The sequence below is a fragment of the Miniopterus schreibersii genome (assembly GCF_964146895.1).
Source record: "Miniopterus schreibersii genome assembly, chromosome: 6".
In the NCBI taxonomy this organism is placed as follows: Eukaryota; Metazoa; Chordata; class Mammalia; order Chiroptera; family Miniopteridae; genus Miniopterus; species Miniopterus schreibersii.
Window position 1 is genome coordinate 74,713,242 of NC_138107.1, and position 20,095 is coordinate 74,733,336.

General features: G+C 39.9%; 1 protein-coding gene across 1 annotated transcript; it reads left to right on the top strand.

Moving 5' to 3' along the window:
- The first annotated feature begins 11,599 nt into the window (after positions 1-11,599).
- On the top strand, positions 11,600-19,730 carry CCDC28A (coiled-coil domain containing 28A). Its single transcript, XM_081139916.1, has 6 exons — positions 11,600-11,730; positions 13,510-13,709; positions 15,234-15,397; positions 16,177-16,331; positions 17,965-17,987; positions 19,162-19,730. Exons 2-6 carry the CDS (start codon positions 13,552-13,554, stop codon positions 19,214-19,216), a joined length of 555 nt encoding a protein of 184 aa, XP_080996042.1. The 5' UTR covers positions 11,600-11,730; positions 13,510-13,551; the 3' UTR covers positions 19,217-19,730.
- Positions 19,731-20,095: the final 365 nt, after the last annotated feature.

The window sequence follows — 20,095 nt, forward strand, 5'->3', positions numbered from 1 at the left end:
GAAGCCAGCTGGTGGCACAAAGAGAAGCAAAAAGACACTAAGAGAAGTAGAGAGCAAGAGCACTGAGTCATGTTAGCACCAGAGCACTACAGCAACCACTCATGGAGGTTCCCGCATTGCCTTGGACGTGTTCCAGATTCTGAAGATACCTACTGATTCCGAGTTTCTATCTCTCTTTTTGCCAAATATATCTTTATAATTATCATAATGATGAGAACTTGCTGAAAGTTGTCTCTTTTATTTATGGCCTAAAGAGTCTGATTGTATTTAAGATAACTGCTGAGTAAAATTTATGTGGTACATGCCCATAGTGAGGTCCTAATTATTTTAATTAACCCTTTTACTATAATTCTAAAAACCCTGATTTAAAGAACTTCTTCAGATATTATAAAAATATCTACCTGAACCAGATCTACCCAATTGACAACGCAATGAAAACACGACTGCCAACAGTAAGCATGGTGTATGTGTTAGTCAGCATTTACAAGTAAGGCTGCAGTAACAACCCAAAACCACAGTGGCTTAGGACAATAAAGGACCATTTCTTGCTCACGTTGCTCATCAGTCATGAGTTGATGGCAATTCCTCTCCTGCTACATGTGTCTTCTTCAATATCTGAGACATGCTATCCTCATAAGAAAGGGAACAGAGGGAGAGGGTAGCAAAAACAACAATAATAAACACTTCTATTTGAACATAACGTAAGTCATACCTGCTCAATGCCACTGGCCAGAACAAGCCATATGGTTAAGATCAACATCAGAGGAGCAAGGATGGCCCTGGCCAGTTGCTCATTGGTTAGAGCAGCATCCTACGGACCAAAGGGTCGGGGGTTCGATTCCCGGTCAAGGGCATGTACCTTGGTTGCAGGTTCGATCCCCAGTCCCAGTTGGGGCTTGTGTGGGAGGCAACCAATGTCTCTCTCTCTCCTCTCTTTCTCCCTCTCTTCCTCCCTCCCTTCCACTCCCTCAAGAAAAAAAAAAAATCAATGGAAAAAATATCCTCAGGTGAGGATTAAAAGAAAGAAGAGCAAGGATGTGTACTCCTTCCACAGGAGACACTGTAAGTTGTAATGCGCAGGGATATATAATCCTCTTGCAGGAAGGGAAATTATTTACAACAATAATAAAATCTAACAGTTTACCAAATAAACTGTATCAAATAGAGAAACGTATCAATATGCTTTTTTCCAGATGATGTATAGCACTTTATGAAAGCACGTGGAAAACTGTAAAATGTGTTTTCATATTCAATCATGCATATATCTTCTATATGAACTGGAATTATTATCATCATTATCCAGCATGCAAAAAACCTGTGCTCAGCAATACTATAAATATATTTAGTTGTTCCACTAAAGAAACTTAAAACCAATGGGAGTACTTGCTTTCAGAGCATACATATTAGTTTTGAAGTATTAATATATATTCAAAACAGCAATAGATTAACCAATGGAAAACTCCAGAAACAATATTATACCCACACACACACACGAATAAGAATTTGATATAGGAAAAAATTGGTATTTTTAAATCAGTGGGAAGAAGATGACTTATTAAATCAGTGATAACTGACTAACCATTTTTTTAAAGTTAGGTCCTTATCTCATAATTTGTACCTAAATAGATTCCAGGTGAATTAAAAAAAAAGAAATCATAAAAATATTGGAAGAAAATGTAAAATGTGTGTCTGTATAATTGTGGGGTTAGAGAAAGGTTTTCAGCATTACACCAAAGACAGACATCATAAGGTTTTAATAGATTTGACTGATGTAGTGCGTACCTCAAAATGTGGTCCCCTCCCAAAGGGAGCCCACTTAACTCATGAGCCAACAACCCTGCCCCTTGCCAATGCATATGACTGCTTTCTCAGCAGCTATGTTGGAACCACATAATCCTGCCCCGCTGGCTCAACTATGTCAGATCAGCACTAGACACCTGACCCAAGCTTAACCAATCACATTTACTTTTCAGGGAATTTGGACTTGGAACAAATAGCTTCTGGTTCAGTCTGGTGGCCATGTTAAATAAGAAACATGTAAACACAACTTGTGAAATTCCCATGTGAAACTGCCCCCAACCCTTCACTAAGGAAATTTCCACAGACCTGTACAGTCTGAGGTGCCAGTCCTACAGAGATGGCAAGGATACGGAGGTCAGGGCGGAGGGGAACTGTCCAGCCTCATCTCCAAGATTCCAGAGGAGGAGGCTACCACAAAGTCAGGGTGATAAGAGCGGATGAGGCCAGAGGTGACCCAAGATGTAGCCTGTGGGGGTGGGAAAGACAGGTGGCACCAGAGGGAAAACCCAAGAGAACAAATGCAAGAGGCAGCCGACCTAGTAGCAAAGAGTCTGCTGGTTACCTTGGGTTTGAATCAGCACACCATGGTTTACTGATCCGGAGTGAGTGCTCCTCTTATGGGTCAGTTTCCTCATCTACAAAATGGGGCTAAATGAGCCAATCTTGCAAACCAAGAAAACAAAACTAAAACTATTCTATATGAAAACACGTATTCCTTTTCTTTTTCTGTAGTGTCCCCTTCCAGTGACAAAATGAAATCACATTTGCCACTACGGTTACATAAAACATTTATAAATGACACCAAGTTTTAGGAAGAGGAAGGTATGAGGAAGAGGGGAAATTCCAGGTTTTATATAAAAAGATGTAAATAAAATATTGGAGAAGTATGCAGAAAAAATAAAAATTTTGGCAACTATGATTGATAAATAAGGTTACAAATAGAAGATGGTATTTCTTTCAGATGACTGAAAGAAAAAGATCTGGAAATCACAAATATATCTAATTGTTTCAAAAAGTGACATGGGAATATATTAATGGCGTTGCACCTTAAAGAAACTACCAGGTCACCCTCCTTGTCAGAGTTGGTAAAATAAACTCCCACTCACTGTATTTGTTATTTGAAGAAAACAGCAAGATCCTGTTTACCTCTTTCAGTTTAATGTAGATGTCTCTCCTCCCTGGCCTGAAGCTCACACTATTGGAGCCACACCTGTAGGTTACTTAATGCATACGGGGCATTGGCCCAGAGGATACAATGGCACCCAGTGATGGTGAAACCCTTCCTCCCCTGAGCATGGACTCCCTTGTAGGATCACAGTCTCTGATGGGCTCAGGCCCACCTCCGTCTTTAGAGTGCCTGTTTCTTTAAGGCAGTAACAGACTCTGGGTGTGGGAGAGTGAATATAGTCTTTTTCCTTTAGGAGCTCACCCTCTGGCAGAAGATACTGGTAGGGAAAGAAATACAATGCAACATAATACACTGTCTACTACAATTGACAAATGGTGAGAAGAATAATATCCAGCATTAGCCAGAATATGAAGAAACAGAGCACTAAACACTACTGCTAAAAGCTGAGATAGGTAACAAGTTTTCTGGAGGGCACTCTGGGACTATGTACCAAAGCCTTAAGAGAAAAGAAAAGAAAAAAGCAACAACAAAAAGTGACACAGTTTGACTCAAGCTGTGTCCAATAATAGGTGATGGAGCTAGTCTTGCTACATCCATACAACAGAATATTATCACCAATAAGAAGGCCAGCCTGGCCGGGCATGGCTCAGCAGTTGAGTGTCGACCTGGGATCCAGGCGATCAGGGTTCGATTCCCAGTCAGGGCACATGCCCGGGTTGCGGGCTGGATCAATGACTCTCTCATCATTGATATTTCTGTCTCTCTCTCTCCTTCTCCTTTCCTCTCTCTGAAATCAATAAAGATATATTAAAAAAAAAAAAGAAGGCCACACATTTATATGCAGTGAGTAGAAATATGCTTCTGATACACCTTTACATGAAAAGTAATAAAAGCATAATATATGGACGTGATAAAAATGGCACTTAACCTCTGTGGTCTTCCTCCCCCAAATCTACAACCCCAGTCTAATCATGAGAAAAACATCAGACAAATCCCAATAACAAGGTAGCCTACAATATCCCTGACCAGTACTACAAAACTGTTAAGGTCATCAAAGCAAGGAAAGTTTGAGAAACTGTGATAACCATTAGGAGCCTAAGGTGACCTGACAGATAAAAGCAATCTGGTATCCTGGATGGGATCCTGCAACAGAAAAGGACACTAGGTAAAAACTAAGGAAATCAGGCCTGGCCCGGTTTCCCAGTGGTTAGAGCATCCTCCTGATACGCCAAGGTTGTGGGTTCAATCCCCACTCAGGGCACATACAGAGATCACCCAATGAGTGCATAAATAAGTGGAACAACAAATTGATGTTTCTCTCTCTCTGTGTCTCTGCCCTTTCCTCTCTCTCAAATCAATAATTTAAAAAAAACAAAAAAAACACTAAGGAAATCTGAATAGTAATGTATCAATATTGGCTCATAAATTGTAATAAATATATCATATTAATGCAAGATGTTAATGTGTGGGACGGTGGAATGAGAATTCTGTAGTAACTTTACAATTTTCCTGTAAATCTAGAAATCTTCTAAAATGTAAAGTATACTAATAAAATAAAGTATATTAACAAAATAAACTATTTTAAAGATATATATTTACTTTTCATGTATAGGATCAGAGCACCAGACTTAAACATACAACTGTTTACTCAGCATCACCACTTGGACACCTAAAGATCTTCTAAAACACAACATCCCAAAGTGAACTTCCTGCCCCACCCCCACCCCTCCAACACACAAGTCCTCCCATCTTAGTCTATGGAAAATCCTTCCTTGCAGTTGCTCAAGCCAAAAATGTGAGTCATTCTTGACACATCTTCTCACATCCCACATCCAGTCTCTCAGTAAATCTTGTTAGTTTAACCTTCAAAATGAATCTACATTTTGATTATTTCTCATCTCCTTCACAGCTGCCATCTGGTCCAGGCACCACCATCTCTTACATAGTTTATCCCAATGATCTCCAAATTGGTCTTTCTGCTCCTCTCCTTTACCACCTATGGTCTATTCCCAACAGCAGCCTGAGGTAATGAGCTATCGGAATATAGGCAGAATCGTGTCCCATTTCCCCTCAAAACTCTCCAACACTTCCATTCCTCAAAGGGAAAAAGCTCAAACCGTTAAAATGGCCTACAGGGCCCTACATAACTCACCCCCCCATTCCCCTACTCCCACCCGCACAGCCTTACCTCATCACGTCTTGCCCTTTCTCACACTCATCCCTCTCAAGCCAGCCTGGCCTCCTGACAGGTCTTTACACTTCAGGCATGCTCCCGCCTTATGCTATTGTGCCCATCCTTCCTCTGGTCCTACCCCAGATATACTCACAATTCATCTCGTCTCCTCCTTGAACTCATAGCTTAAAACTCACCAGCTGAGTTAGACCTTCTCCTACTGTCCTATCTAAAATTACAACTGTCCACCCACAATCCCATTCTTCTTTCCCAGGGCTATTTTTTCCAATAATACTTATCCCTTTCTATTCTATAGAAATGATTTGGTTATTGTAGTTATATTTTATAATCTGCCATGCTCACATTAGACCACTGTCTCCATGAGAACAGGGAATTTTGTCTGCATTGTTCAGAGTTAGAAAATACGTGGCATATAGTAGATGCTCAATGAATATATGTTGAATGGATAAACATGTATTATCACGTGATAAAGAATAATTTTTAAATAAAAGTCACTATATGGATGAATGCTAAAGTGTCTACTTATTTATAAATTGAAGGCTTTTTTGAAAATTTATAAATGGTATGTTTTGCTTTAAAAAAAAACACACCTTTATTTTTGTTTTCTTAGGAAAAAATATTTCTGGGTTTTACTTAGGTGCCCCCTCCCCCCCCCACACACACACATATCAGGACTGTAGTAGCAAAGGGTTTTTTAAAATTTTCATTCTGGAAAAAAAATGCACACCATTTTATTTCAGTGAATGCATTTTCTCCTGTAGGCAGCAATACAGAGAAAAGATCATCAGCATTAGGGCTAAACCACTGGAGTGCCTATATCCAGCATCAGCCCTTCGGCGCTTTCAAACAAGTATCTTTTCACCTCCCTGAGCCTCCTTTCCCACATCTGTGAAGTGGGAACGATACTTCATAGAGCTGTGGAGATTAAATGGGGTCAGAATTAATATTTGCTAGGTGCTTATATCACGAGGTGTGTCATATCATCTCTGTTTTCACAGCTTAGGAAAGAAACAGGGACCAAAGGTTAGAGGCTCAATTAGGTAGCAGGGTCAGAACTCTGTCCCCAAACAGTAAGGCTGGGATTCTGTCCCCTCCACCCTCACTACTACTTACCTCCGGGGGAGAGGATAACGGGAGGACGGAGTGTCGGAGTGTCGAAAGACTAACACTGTGCACAGGGGCCTTTGCGAAGTCCATAGTGCCACCACTGGAAGGTACACAAACCACCTCGGGTTATCATAAACCTGAGCAAGTTAAATAGAATTAATAATATCCCTCCCACTTCTCCTTTCCTAGTCATGTAGATAATTATGCAAAGTCAAATAGTCCTCTCGATTTTGATTTTCCTTTTCAGGGATCAGCTGTTATTTCCACCCCAGAAATCTTTTCTCATACCCCACATGCATGTACTCTTTAATCCACTGCCACCTTTCATTAATTCTTACCCAGTTACAGCAGATAAATCTTTCTCCCCCTTTCTGACATCCTCTGTTCCATTCATAAACTCCAAAATTGTTCCATTCTGGTCAGGAAGCACAAAGGCAGGATTCACAACACAGCTAAATTAAGGGAAAGACCAACCATCCACTTTGACTATTCTAGGTTCAGTGCCCTGCCCTGGACAGTAAGCAGAATCTTCTCAGACGGTTCACTTCCCTCTTTACCTAAACCAGGGTGGCTGTGGTACACAGTGGTCAATGCAGCTGTGGGCTGGCTCAAATCGCAGTTCTGCCACTTAGAAGCTGAACAGCTATGGGCAGCTATTTAACTTCTACCCCGTTTTCTCATCTGTGAGGTGGGATCATAATGGAATCTACCTCCTAGGGTTATTCTGAGGATTAAATGGGTTAATTCATTTAAAGCACTTAGGATGGCTTCTGGCATGGAGAAAGGGCAAAATAAACATTGGTTATTGCTATTTCCTCAAACCTGAATATTCATTTAAAAAAATTTCTCTAGTTTTTACTTTTTAAAATACTATTATTATAATAACCTTTAAAAAAATTTTAACTACAAATATAGTGGTTCAGTCATATGATCAATTAAATACTCACTAGGTAACATGAAGATCTGACTACCACTCATAAATAATACTGTTCCTATGAAAAACGTTTTAAATTTGGAAATATTTACAAATTTAGTTTTTAAGTGCATTTCATTTGAAAGATAGGGAATGCTTATATTAAAATGCAAATGTACATAAAACTGTGACATATAATTTACCAGAAAATTCTTTATCTTTTTGAAATAGGACTTGCAAGCAATTCATGTATTTCTGTTGGCATTGCTGGTACGGATCAGGTCCCTATGAGAAGTATAAATCTGAGGGGAAGGGGTCCAAGATCTCCTCACTTATTCATAGAGCTGAGCTTTTGCAATCAGACTCACAACTGCCATAAAACACTGTGTTTGTGTAAAATAACTACTTTAGGCTGCACCATCGGCACTTGCCGGAGCGGTCAGTTTCCTGAAGATAAATGATTTAGCTAAGGAACTCTGATCTGCAGGGGAAAAGTACCAAGAGCGTTCAAGTTAGACTCAGGAAGAAGAAGCCGACACCACTAGCTACTTCCCTTTTCTCTCTCCAGACCTGGTAAAGTTCCGTTTATGTTGGAATTAACACCAAAAATATTTGTTGGTAAGACTGCCAGATTTAGATAAAAAAACACACGAGTATCAGTTAAATTTGATTTTCTGATACACAAGAAATAGTTTTTTAGTGTATGTTTGTCCCAAATATTATATGAGACATATAAAGTATTCTTTGTGTGTCAGAAATTCTAATTTAACTGACCATCTTGTATTTAGTCACCCTATTTGTTGGGAGATGATTTACTTTTAGACAAATTACCGCTCTCTTGCGTATTCTCTCTCTCTCTCTCTCTCTCTCTCACACACACACACACACACACACACACGCACACACACACACAGTTTCCATACTCTGAAGAAATACATGTGTTTTGTAAACAAAGTACACCAAATTGTATTTACCTTCAAGCTTTGAAAAGTGCCTGAATTAGAGAACTACTGGTAGTTTTCATTTGTGTTTAAATTAGGGAGGAAGTCCATAATATCATGCAATTATATTTTCTTGGTTGGTTCTGTACAATTACAGAAATAAGCTACAGAATTGAATTTTTATTTTAGTTCACACTTGTTCTCAAAAGTTAAATGGAAGCTGATCTCAAACAATTTAACATGAGGTAATACTGCCACCTAAAGATCAGAGTCAGGTATGACTAAGAATCAACCTAATTTTTACTCATTTGTTCATTCACTTAATGAACATTTTCTACATTTCCACTGTGTGCCGGATACTATGCTAGGCTTCGGAAAATTAAAGATATATAACACCTATTTCCTTCAAGTAGCTACCAGCCTAGTGGGAGATACCAGAGGATTAATGGATGTCATCCCAGCTACCCAAGCCCTTTAAGAGTAAAGTGAAATTGAATATAACCCCAATATCCATATGGTAGAAAACTCTCACCTCTCCCTCTTTTTAAGATTGTAGGATAGATTGCCACTTATAATTTTCCCATTTACCTTGGTCTCTAAGCTCCTGCGTCATCGGACATAGTGCCTTTTATGGATACTTCATTGTTATACGCATATTGCCCGTTTGCCACTCAATCTCCTACACGTGTAGAATGCAACATTCCCCCCCCGATTTCCATGATTAATTCACACAAAACTTTGAGCTTGCAGGGAATCTGTCTTGATGTTTGGAAGTATGAGGGGTGTGTGTGTGTGTGTGTGTGTGTGTTTAGAGCAACACTAATAATTACAAATTGAATAACAGACTTCATTGCTCTTTTCAAAGTCCTTCCCACCTTGACTCTCAACTCTTTCTCGCTCTGCCCCCTTTTCGCTCTTTTCCTCTAACCCCCACCTCCTACCAGTGAACAATTCTTCCCACTTTATTATACAAAACCATTCAAGTTTCTCAATCTCATTACCCAAAATCAGCCTATGTGTGCATGCACAACCCTCACTGATGTATTATGGGGCACAATGGGCCATCTACCTCAGGCCGAGTCTCATCCCTTTTCTTGCCTCTGTATGAGGATTTATTTCTCCACTGACAGGAATTATGGCAACCCCTTAAAAGACAGAGTAGTAACAGTTTGTTTTTAATAACGTTTTAGAATTTCCTCTTCAGATAGAGATAAAAACAAAGTATCATGGGAGCTCTTCTTACTCCTACTTCCCTCCCTTCTACTTTCTCTGCCAGACTATAAGCTATCCCTACAGGTATTTCTTAGCAGAAATACAGTAATACTGCTGAACTTGAACCAAAATTCAAAAAAAAGAAAGAAAACTGATGGAAGGGTTGTAATGCAATACAGCGAATGTGCTGGTCCTCGGTATACTTTGTTTTCTGGTTAAACCTACAATACAAGCCTCCTTCAAAAGCTGGAGTATTCCTATGACAAGAGCTTGGAGAAAGGACATTGGTAAGATAAACTGTCCTCCTATCTTGCTGGTAATCATTCCTTAATCCTGCATTGTTTGTAATGATGGTGAAAAATGGGAAACAACCTAAATATCCGTCACTATGTGAATTCCCAAATAATTTTTGGCAAACTTACTTAATAGAATACTATATAGTTAGAACAAATAAAGTCCAGCCATATGTATCAATGTGGAGATCTCCAAAACACAAAGTTGGGTGAAAAAGTTAAGTTTTAGATCAATACACAAAATATAATAGCATTCGTATAAAATTCAAAAGCTGAAAGTTATTTTTTTAAAAAAATGCTTTTATTGATTTCAGAGGGGGGGAGGGAGAGGGAGAGAGAGAAACATCAGCGAAGGGAGAGTCACTGACCCGCCGCCTCCTGCAGGCCAGTCCCCCCTGGGCACCGAGCCCGAAGCCCGGGCACGTGCCCCGACTGGAATTCGAACCGGGACCTGCGGGGCCAAAGCCATGCTCTCCATTGTTCATAAACGCATAGGAATAGTGGAGGTATACAAAACCTAGAGTAGCAAGATGCACATCAAATTTAAGATCGTGGTCGCCTCTCAGAGGGGAAGTAGGGTGGCCCCAGGAATAGGTGGCTACTGCTTCATCTGCGACGTTCCATCTATGTCATCTAAAAGTGAAGGCAGCTCGCCTGCATGGCTCGCGGGCCAGCGCGTTGTCCCCGGCGCCACGAGTCACAGGCGACATTCCCAGACGGGCATATGCCCAGGTTTCAGGTTCCGCCCCTCGTCGGGGACGCGCCTGGCAGGCAACGGACAGGCGATACTTCTCTCCCTTCCTCTCTCTCTCTCTCTAATCAATAATAATTTAAAAAGAATAAAAACATAAAACAACAAAACGTAACATCCATTCGTTCTGGATAGCGGGCACGTGAATGTTTACTCTGTTTTTCTTTTTAAAACACTTCAGGTTTTTTGCTTGTTAATCCGCACCCAAGGGTATGTATTTTTCCTACTGAGAGTGTGGAGGGAGCGAGGGAAACACTGACGTCAGAGGGACACACAGGTCGGTTGCCTCCTGCCACCCAGGTACCTGCCCGGGACCGGGACTCGAACCCGCCACCCTGCAGCGCCCGGGCCGACGCCCTAACCGCCGGGCCACACCGCCAGGGCCCGCATTTCGGAATTTTGAAGTATGGCTAACGGGGTTCGTCGCTGCTCTGCCCCCGGCGTTGGTATAATACCTGGACTCGGCGCCCCGTCCCCTCGTCAGCACGTGCGGGAGAGGAGCGCGCGCCGCTGCCCCGACTCTCCTCACGCTAACGCTCGGCGGCCCTAACACCTCCGCACTCGCACCCGCACGCGGGAGGCCCTGCCTGAAACACGACGCCCCGCCTCAGGCAGGGTGGTCGCCGCTCTCAGCCCGCCCTCGCTTCTCCAGAGGCAGGCTGAGCGGCGGCAGAGCCGCGGCGGCGACGGAGACGTGGGTTACCCGTCCTGAGGGGCGCTAAGTGCCTCTTTTCTGAAAAGGCTCAGCGAAGCTCAGAGAAAACGTACGTCTAGCGCCCGAACGGAGCGGCTACAGAATCGCACTTTGGTTCTAATTACGCATCACGGGGTTTCACGCCGCCTTCCAAATCCTAGTGGGTTTACCTGGCCGAGCGCCCGCGACCCATCGCCAACGATCCAGAACGGTTGCTATGGCGACACTGCGGCTCCGCCTCCCGGTTCACTCACACAGCACGCTGGGAATTGGAGTGCGTGAAGGCGGACCCTCGCCGAGGGGCGGGGCCGCTTCCGGAAAGGGCTTCGTGTTCCTCGTGCCTGTCTGGACTCCCTGCTTTCGTGCCGCAGAACCCCAACTGAAAACCCAGCTGTGGGTCCCCCTTTCCACGCCCGCCGAAGGCATGGCTGAGGGCGGGCCGGGCGAAGCGACGCGGCGCCCAGAGCGGAGCCCCACGCGCACCTCCAGCGGCAGGAAGGGGCGTGGCTCCCGCCTGGCTCCGAGGCCCCGCCCCCTTGCGTCACTTCCGTAAATAAAGGGAGCTCTGGCGGCGCGGGGTCGGATGTGACCCCGGCTCAAGGTGCCGCGGTAGCTTCGGCGCTGCAGGTGCGGCGGCGGCTTCGGAGGCCCCCGGGTGTATGCAGGTGGAAGAAGACCGATCCCCTCCTTCCTCAGGTAGGAAGTGTAAGCAGAGGCACCCCCGCAATGTCCCCCTTTAGGTCCCTCCCACCACCCACCTCTGGCCTCTGCTGGATTCGGGGCCGTGAAGGCTGCGCCGGTTGGGGGAGCGAATGAGGTGGAGTCTAGAGGTGCGGTGGTCCTGCGTGGAGGCTGCGGTTCCTGATCTCAAAAGCAGTGTGAGTAGACTACGAGCGGTTTATGACGGCCTTTTCTAAATGGATGCTTGCAGCTTGGTGCACAGGAAGGATTTCTGTGCTCTTGTGGCAGATACTGCCTTCCAAACACGGGTAAATTCGAGCCCCTCACAACATCTTAGTTTAGATCACTATGGGTTTATTTGCGTTGCGTTGATTCCTACGTTTTTTCTTTTTCTTTTTTTAGTATCAGCAAATGTGTATTAGCATTAAGTTCAAAGGCCAGTGCGTTTATATGTATCATAATTTTACACAGGTCCTTGCCTCTTGGGAGAATTTATATCCCATCGTCTCTATTCAGTTTTTTTAAGGTTCCATTTCATCTGTATTGCATGCTGAAACAACCCCAAAATGCCTGTTCTGTTACTAAAAATGCTTTTTTAAAGGAAAAATTGTGAGCCAAGATTTCAGGGGATTTTCAGTCGGTATCTGGGACTAGAGACTGGGCGTTAGAGGCCTTCCTTTAAAACCTCTCCCTCTTTGGAGGTGTCATAGTTCCAGTTATGATTGTCTAGAGTCAGCCTGAGCCAGCTGAGCACAGTGGTTTAAATTCCAGTGCTACAGGCACCGATTTCAGACAGTAGCAAAACATCTGCTTTTATTAGAATTCTTAATTGATTATTTTAGGAGTGATATCCAACTCAACATACAAAAAAGGCCTAATGCTCCTAAGGCACTTTAGGATCTGATGAGGTAAAAAGCCATATAAATTTCTGATGATACATGAAGAAATATAATTAAGAATAATTTAATATTATACATAAATAAAAAGGAAATGTAGGGGGATGCTTTTAGATGGATGACTTAGGAAAATAAAGCCGGTTGATATATAAAGTAAGGGGAAAGTATTGGGTAAACAGAAGGCCTTCCATATATTCTCTATGGAAGGGCCAGCTGTAACTTCATAGTGTAACTTTTTTTATATTAGCAAAGCTAAACATATATAATAAAGTTCCACGTTTCCATGGAAATAGGTAGAGAAAGTATATTAAAAATAATTACAGAGTACATTTAATTTTACATAACTTTACTTGATCAAGGAACTAGAATCAGTATTATCCCTAGGCAGACACTTGAGTTTCTGCTTGGGAGTTGAAATAAGGTTTCTAGTGACCAGTTAAAATGCAGATACCTCAGTCAGTTATACATCTGCTTGAATCTAGTTGGTTCTTCTAAGAATATATTTTAGAAGGGAGACCTAAAGGACACCAAAGTTTGAGTCAGGCTGGAAATATCATGTGGCTGTTTCGTTTATTTTTTATGTATTGCTCCCCTTCAGTACCGTAGGTTTTTGGAGGCCAAGGACTTTGCCTTGTTCACTGCCATCTCCCCAAAGCCCAGAATAGTTCCAGGAAACTGGGATGAGTGAGTAAAGAAAATGGTGAAAAAAAATGTCTGACAGTTTGGCTTAGGGCCTCGTGTACAAGTACAGCAGATTAGATTTAAGGCCTCCTTATTCTAACTTTCTCTGACAGCCTCTGAACTTCTTGATCTCCTTTCAGTCTATGAAGTGGGTATGCGAACCCTTTTCATTCGGCATATTACAGCATACAGGTATAATTTTGTTGTATTTCCTTAGGTCATAAGAAGCTGGCTTTGGTGCAATAAGGAACTTAAAACAATGGAGGAGCGGAAGGTGAAGAGGAGGAGTCCTAAGTCTTTTAGTGCCCACTCTACTCAGGTTGTTAATGCCAAAAAAAATGCCATTCCAGTTAGTAAAAGCACAGGGTTTTCAAATCCTGCATCACAGTCAACTTCACAGAGACCGAAGTTGAAAAGGTGAATTTTTTTCTTATTATCACAGCAAAATGCGATTAAATACTAAATCCTGTAACTCTTACAATATTTTTTCTCTTGACTTTTAGAACAGTTGATGCACGTATTATATGTGATTTAGAAAAAATATTATGAAGGTTGAAGTGTATGTATAGAGATTAGAAAGTACAAAATGAATGATGGGTTTGAGGGTCCTTACTTTATCTCATAATTAAAATAAACAGAGCAAGAAAACTTGTAGACAAAGTTGATGAGCTAGCCAGAAGTGGGATAAAGGATGTATGGTTTTTTGTGCATTTTTAACTAAGATGAGTGTTTGTGCGTTGGTAGTTTTTATTTTTTAAAAAGTGTGGTTTCATTGTTTTTGTAGAAATGATTTGTATGTATTATAAAAAATTCAAACACAGGAAGAATTCAGAGCAGAAATTTAAAACATTAAAATCTCATCACCTAGAAGTAGGGGTTCTTAAGGATATTGGGCTTTATCCAGCAGGCAGTGCAAAGCTATTGAAGGGTTTATATTAAGTAAATTATATGATCTGATTTTACTTTTTCAAAAATTGACTTGGCTGCTCTGTGGGGAGACTTCGAAGGGGAATCAGAGACAACACATAGAGACAGGAAGACCAGCTGGGAAGGTGTTGAAGTAGTTCAGTCAAGAGGTAGGGTAGTGGAGGTGGTGAACTAGAAAGATTAGTTATATATCTATGGTTATAATCAGTATGTCTTCATGACTGCATGTGGTGGCCTTAGGAAGTTGGAGGAGTCAGGGTTAATAACAGGTTTTTAGCACGCCGTCAAATGATGATGATTACTTTATATGTCTTCCTTTCCCCTTAGACTGGGCACTCTTCCATGCGATGACTGATGTCGGTGCATCTTTATATATCCAGTATCTGGCATAGTGTCAGCTACAAAGTAGGGACTCCATAACCACTTGTTGAACGACTGATGGTTCAAGAACAAATAGGGTAAAGTTTAGAAGGGAAAAGTGTATATGTTTTACTGATAAATAAAATATGAAACATAGTGCCCTGGCTGGTGTGGCTCAGCTAGTTGGAGCATCATCCCGTGCACTGAAAGGTCTCAGGTTCGATTCCTGGTCAGGGCATATACCTAGGTTTCGGGTTTGATCCCGGTCGGGGTGCGTAGGGGAGGCAATCAAACAATGTTTCACATTGATGTTTCTCTCTGTCTCTCTCTCCCTTAAAAAATATATGAAATGTAGGATAGTAAAAATACCAATTCTCTTTTTAGTTTTTTATGGTCCAAAGAATTAGCATATTATATAAATGTATAAACCAAACTTTTTATACACCTTAGTAGTTGTGTTTTATACATTTGAGATTTTTCACAACCTATTCTTTTAGTTTATGACTTGAAATTACTGGTTTATTTAGTACTGAATTTGTTTTGAAATTCCATTTAATTCACAAATTTTGCTTAACCTAGAGCAGTCTGAAAATAATCATCTCTTTTTAAAGACAGTTATATGCAATCAATTTTTTAATTGCATCTGATTTGCAGAGTGATGAAAGAAAAGACGAAACCTCAGGGTGGTGAAGGGAAAGGTGCTCAGTCAACCCCGATCCAGCATTCCTTTCTCACTGACGTCTCAGATGTTCAGGAGATGGAGAAGGGGCTGCTCAGCCTTTTGAATGATTTCCACTCTGGAAAACTTCAAGCATTTGGTAAGCAATAGATGTTTGTGTTTACCTTTTTTTCCCCAAGATGTTTCCATCCTATTTTCTGCATGTATTTTGCTATTCCTTTTAAAAGTGTCATTTTCTTCTGTTAAAAAAAGAGAGTCCAGAGGCATAAAATGCAGTTCATCTTAGATTTCATTTCTTAATTAAGTTGTACTGCTGTGTATACAATTGAAAATATTACATTGTGTTTCTCATGTTTCATAACATACACGCTTCGTGAATATTTTCCTTAAAGGAGGAATTCATAATTGGTTGGCAAAGGATTTGTGGTTGAAGTCCTTATATGACTATTAATTTCATTGAGATTATTATATAATATTGGATCACCTTATGCATATAGGCACAACCCAAGGACACAGCCAATGGTGGGGAGAGGGACTGGGGAGGGGGGTGGGATGGGGTGGAATGGTTCATTGGGGAGAAAAAGGGACATCTGTAATATTTTAAACAAAAATAAAATTTAAAAAATATATATTGGATCACTTGATTCAAATGACAGTTGTCAAGTTGGAGAAGATTATACCTAAGGGGTAGTTTTTTGTTTTTTAAATCTTTCCTATCTAATTTGTTTAGTGTCCATGGTCATTTCTTAGATCATCATTGTTTTCCTGGTCAGAATTTTGATTTATCATATCCAGAAAATATGCAGTCATTAACAAAGTAATTCACAAAAGAAAATAATCGATTTATTTTGCAGCACCTACAGTTTAAGGGTATTTCCTCTGGCTTAATCTTTATTAATGTTCTGGAATGTTCCCCAGGAAATGAATGTTCCATTGAACAGATGGAACATGTTCGGGGAATGCAGGAGAAATTAGCTCGCTTGAATTTGGAGCTCTATGGGGAGTTAGAGGAGCTTCCTGAGGATAAGAGGAAAACAGCCAGTGACTCTAATCTGGATAGGCTTCTTTCTGATGTGAGTATAGTTCTTTTTCTTTATTCTTAATAAATATTTCTATTGAGATAAAATTTACGATTTTAACTATTTTAAAGTATACAATGTAGTAGTTTTTAATATATTCACAATGTTGTGCAGACATCACCACTAATTTCAGAACATTTTCATCAATCCTAAAAGAAACCCAGTAACACGAAGTTCTCCCCTCCCACCATCCCCTAGCAGCCACTAATCCACTCTCTATGTGACTTCGCCTATTCTGGACATTTCCTGTAAGTGGAATCATACAACATGTGGCTTTTTGTTGGGATTCTTTCACTTAGTGTAATGTTTTCAGGTTTTATCCATGTTGTACCTTACTCTTTTAATTTTAAAGAAATATAGGTCAAAGAAACTGTGCATATATTCTGAGAATGCTGGCAAGTCTTCAAGCTAAGTACTAGCTTCTGTACATATGTGATAAGATCTTAAGATGTGTGTACTAGCTTGCTACGCTGCCATAACAAAGTACTGTAGACTGGGTGGCTTAAACCACAGAAGGTTTTTTCTCACAGCTCTGGAGGCTGAAAGCTGAAGATAAGGCTTCTCCTGAGGCCTCTTTCCTTGGCTTGTAGGCGTCCATCTCATTCTCCCTCTGTGAAGGGTGCCTGTGTCCACATTTTCTCTTCTTGTCATGTTGGATTAGGGCCCACCCTAATAACCTCAGATTAACTTAATTACCTCTTTAAGAGCCTGTCTCCAAATACCGTCACATTCCGAGGTGCTAGGGGATAGGACTCGAACAGGAATTGTGAAAGGACGTAACTGAGCCCCGTAACACCGCCTATGATTCTTATACTGAGAAGTGTAGACTAAACTTGCCCCTTTAATCCTTTTTGGAACAAACACAAATAAAATTGAAGTCAGTGTACTTTAGTTTCAGAATAGTTTCCATAGTCACCAAAGACATTCTATTGCTTTTCTCTATCTTTTGAATAAGTAAATGTGAGGGACGTTACTTGCCCATACTTTAAAACGTCATGCCTTTACTTTTTATTTCAAGTCTGCTGTGTTCAGTGTTGCAACTGTTTCCTTTTACCAGTTCCTCTTGACAAATATAAGCTTACTTTGTAATACATTTAGGGCAGTGACTGTGGTTGCTGAAAATCATACCAAATTTGAGACCAGAAAGCCTGTGTTTAGTCCAGGGCCTGCATTTGTAACTTGGAGCAATTTAACATTTCTGTAACTCAGACTTTTCCCTCTAGGCGTGATTAATTCTACCTCATACCGAAACTGAATATCATGTGAAATCTTTTTGTAATCTGTAAAGGTTTTAAACATTTTGATTATTAAAATGGCAACTTTTGAAAAAAATTAATATTAGAGATTATAATGATTCATGATTTTAAACATACTTAGAAAATTCCAGTTTTTATCATCTGATTTAATTTTCTTCACATAGTCTTATTTAATAAATGCTAAAGCTACTTTTTAATTATTTTGCATAAGTGAATTTCCCAGTCTGGAAATTTTTGAAAAGTTCTTTCTTCAGTATTTTGTTTTTTCATTTAAAGAAAGTTTAAATGAAAAACATTTATTTAAAAATATACGGTTATGATATTGTATTTCTCTTATAGAAATTAAAATTAAATGTTTCTTTGTGTTACAGTTAGAAGAATTGAATTCTTCCATGTATCCTTTGCCTAATATTAACATTCAAAAGTCTACAAATTATAATTTCTGGGAAATAGTCCCAATCGTGTTTTAAAAATGTGCTTTTTACATATAGTGAACAAAGGCACCCACTACTATTTACAAGAGCCATCTTTCTTCCCCTTTGGTTTGCCAAATGTAATTCTCTAGTTGTTTTGTTTCTGGTTTGTGCTGCTTTACTTTGTATTGTTTTTGTATTTTTAAAACAAATTTTAAAAAATTTTTTAATCAAGAGAATTGAGGATTAAGCTAGTTGTCATATAAATTATTTTGAATCTTAGATTCTGAGGCTAAATGGCAGTTGGATATCCCGATATAGCATGCTTAATTTAATATTATTACATAGAATATTTTAAACGCATAAAATAGAATAGCTTGTGAAATGTAATTTTCATAATTAAGTGTACAAAACATATCATAGGAGTTGCTTAAAGGAAACCATGTAGGTACATGTAAAATATTCAGGTTTTGACATTTCAGTTTAGAGCAATTATTTCAGGAACTTTTCAAGATTTTTTTTTTTGCATAGTGATAGGCACAATGTGAGGTACATAAGAACAATAAGAAATGACCCTACCTATGAAATAATTTAATTTGAGAGCTAAGACATCCCCTTTCAACCAAAAATGAGATACTAGAAAGGATATTGTAGAGTCAAGAGATTTAATTTTTGAAATTTGGTTCCACGTTTTGGTAATGTAACGTTGGGCGAATTGTTTAACCTCTCAGTGTCCTACTAATATACTTACAGTGATTGCTACATATAACAGTGTGTATGTGAAATTTTCCAAACCACATTTTATATATATATATACACAAAGTGTGTGTGTGTGTCTGCGTGTATATATATATATGTTTACATATATATGTAAATTACTATTATTACCATAACACATGCTGTTGTTAATTGCTGAATTTTAGTCTTGAGTCAGTGATCTTTTTGAAAGTCTTCAAATTCTAGACATAGTATAATTACTTTACTATATTTAATAATTGTCTCATCACTTCTAAGTTTCTCAATAGCAACATAGGCACTTTCCCTTTAAACATATTTCTTTTTTTTAATGCCTGTCTCTTAGCTCCTGAGTGTAATTTCTAGAAATTTAAAAGAAGTACTTATTATAGAATGAACCTTCTTAACTCATGAATTCAGACAAAAACTCCATTTGACAGATGCACAAGATGTTCCCAATACTTCTACCAGCTAAACTGAAATCATCTGCTTTCTTGTGGTTTGAAGAAAAGCAGCATTCTTTCCTTTTCCAGCTGAATCCGGCAGCAGAATCATCTTCCACAATAAGGAATTAAAGTAATTAAAGTGCAAGTGCAATGATCGTTTTCACATAACTGCTTTTAGTACCTTTGACTTGCTGTAATTCACCATAACTGGAGGCCTAGGCCGTGTCGAAGGCTTCGTCAGGAAACGTGGTACAAAGGTTGTGCTGCTCTGTTTATTGTTGTTGCCTTACGGGGTTATACTTGAAGTGCATTGTGCTCAATGTTGTTGATAGGGCTGAGATTTATCCTTCCTGAGCTCACCGAACTTAACGCCACTCTTGTTCTAAGTTGATGATGCACAGGCTTTTTGTGGCAGCCCAGCTTCAGTTTACGTTAGACAATCAGTACACACACGGTGTGTCTGCCAATGGCCAGTGGTAACAAAATGTTAAATGAGTATTTGTGAAATTTGCTATTTTTAATAAAGTGGTTGTTTTAAATTTGTCTCTCTTGTCTATTTGGAAGAAGCCTGCAGTCTTCAATCTGGGAATAGGGGAGTTCAGTTCTCAAAAATAAACTGTGCTCATAAAATTTGAGGTTCTGAAACTTTCTTGCAAATTTTGCACCTTTTGCACATTTAAATGTGGCTGTAATAAAAAGCATGTTAGACCTTGATTTAAATCCCCATTCTGCTCCTTAGCTGTACTTTCATGTACATTTACTCAGTTTATCTGAATTTAATTTTTATTTTTACTGTAAAAAGAGGTTAATAACCAAGTCCTAGTGGTTGTTTCATGAAGTAAAAGAGTGTGTACTAAGATGCTTAACACAATAGCTGACACCAGTAATGTTCAGCAAACATTAGCTTC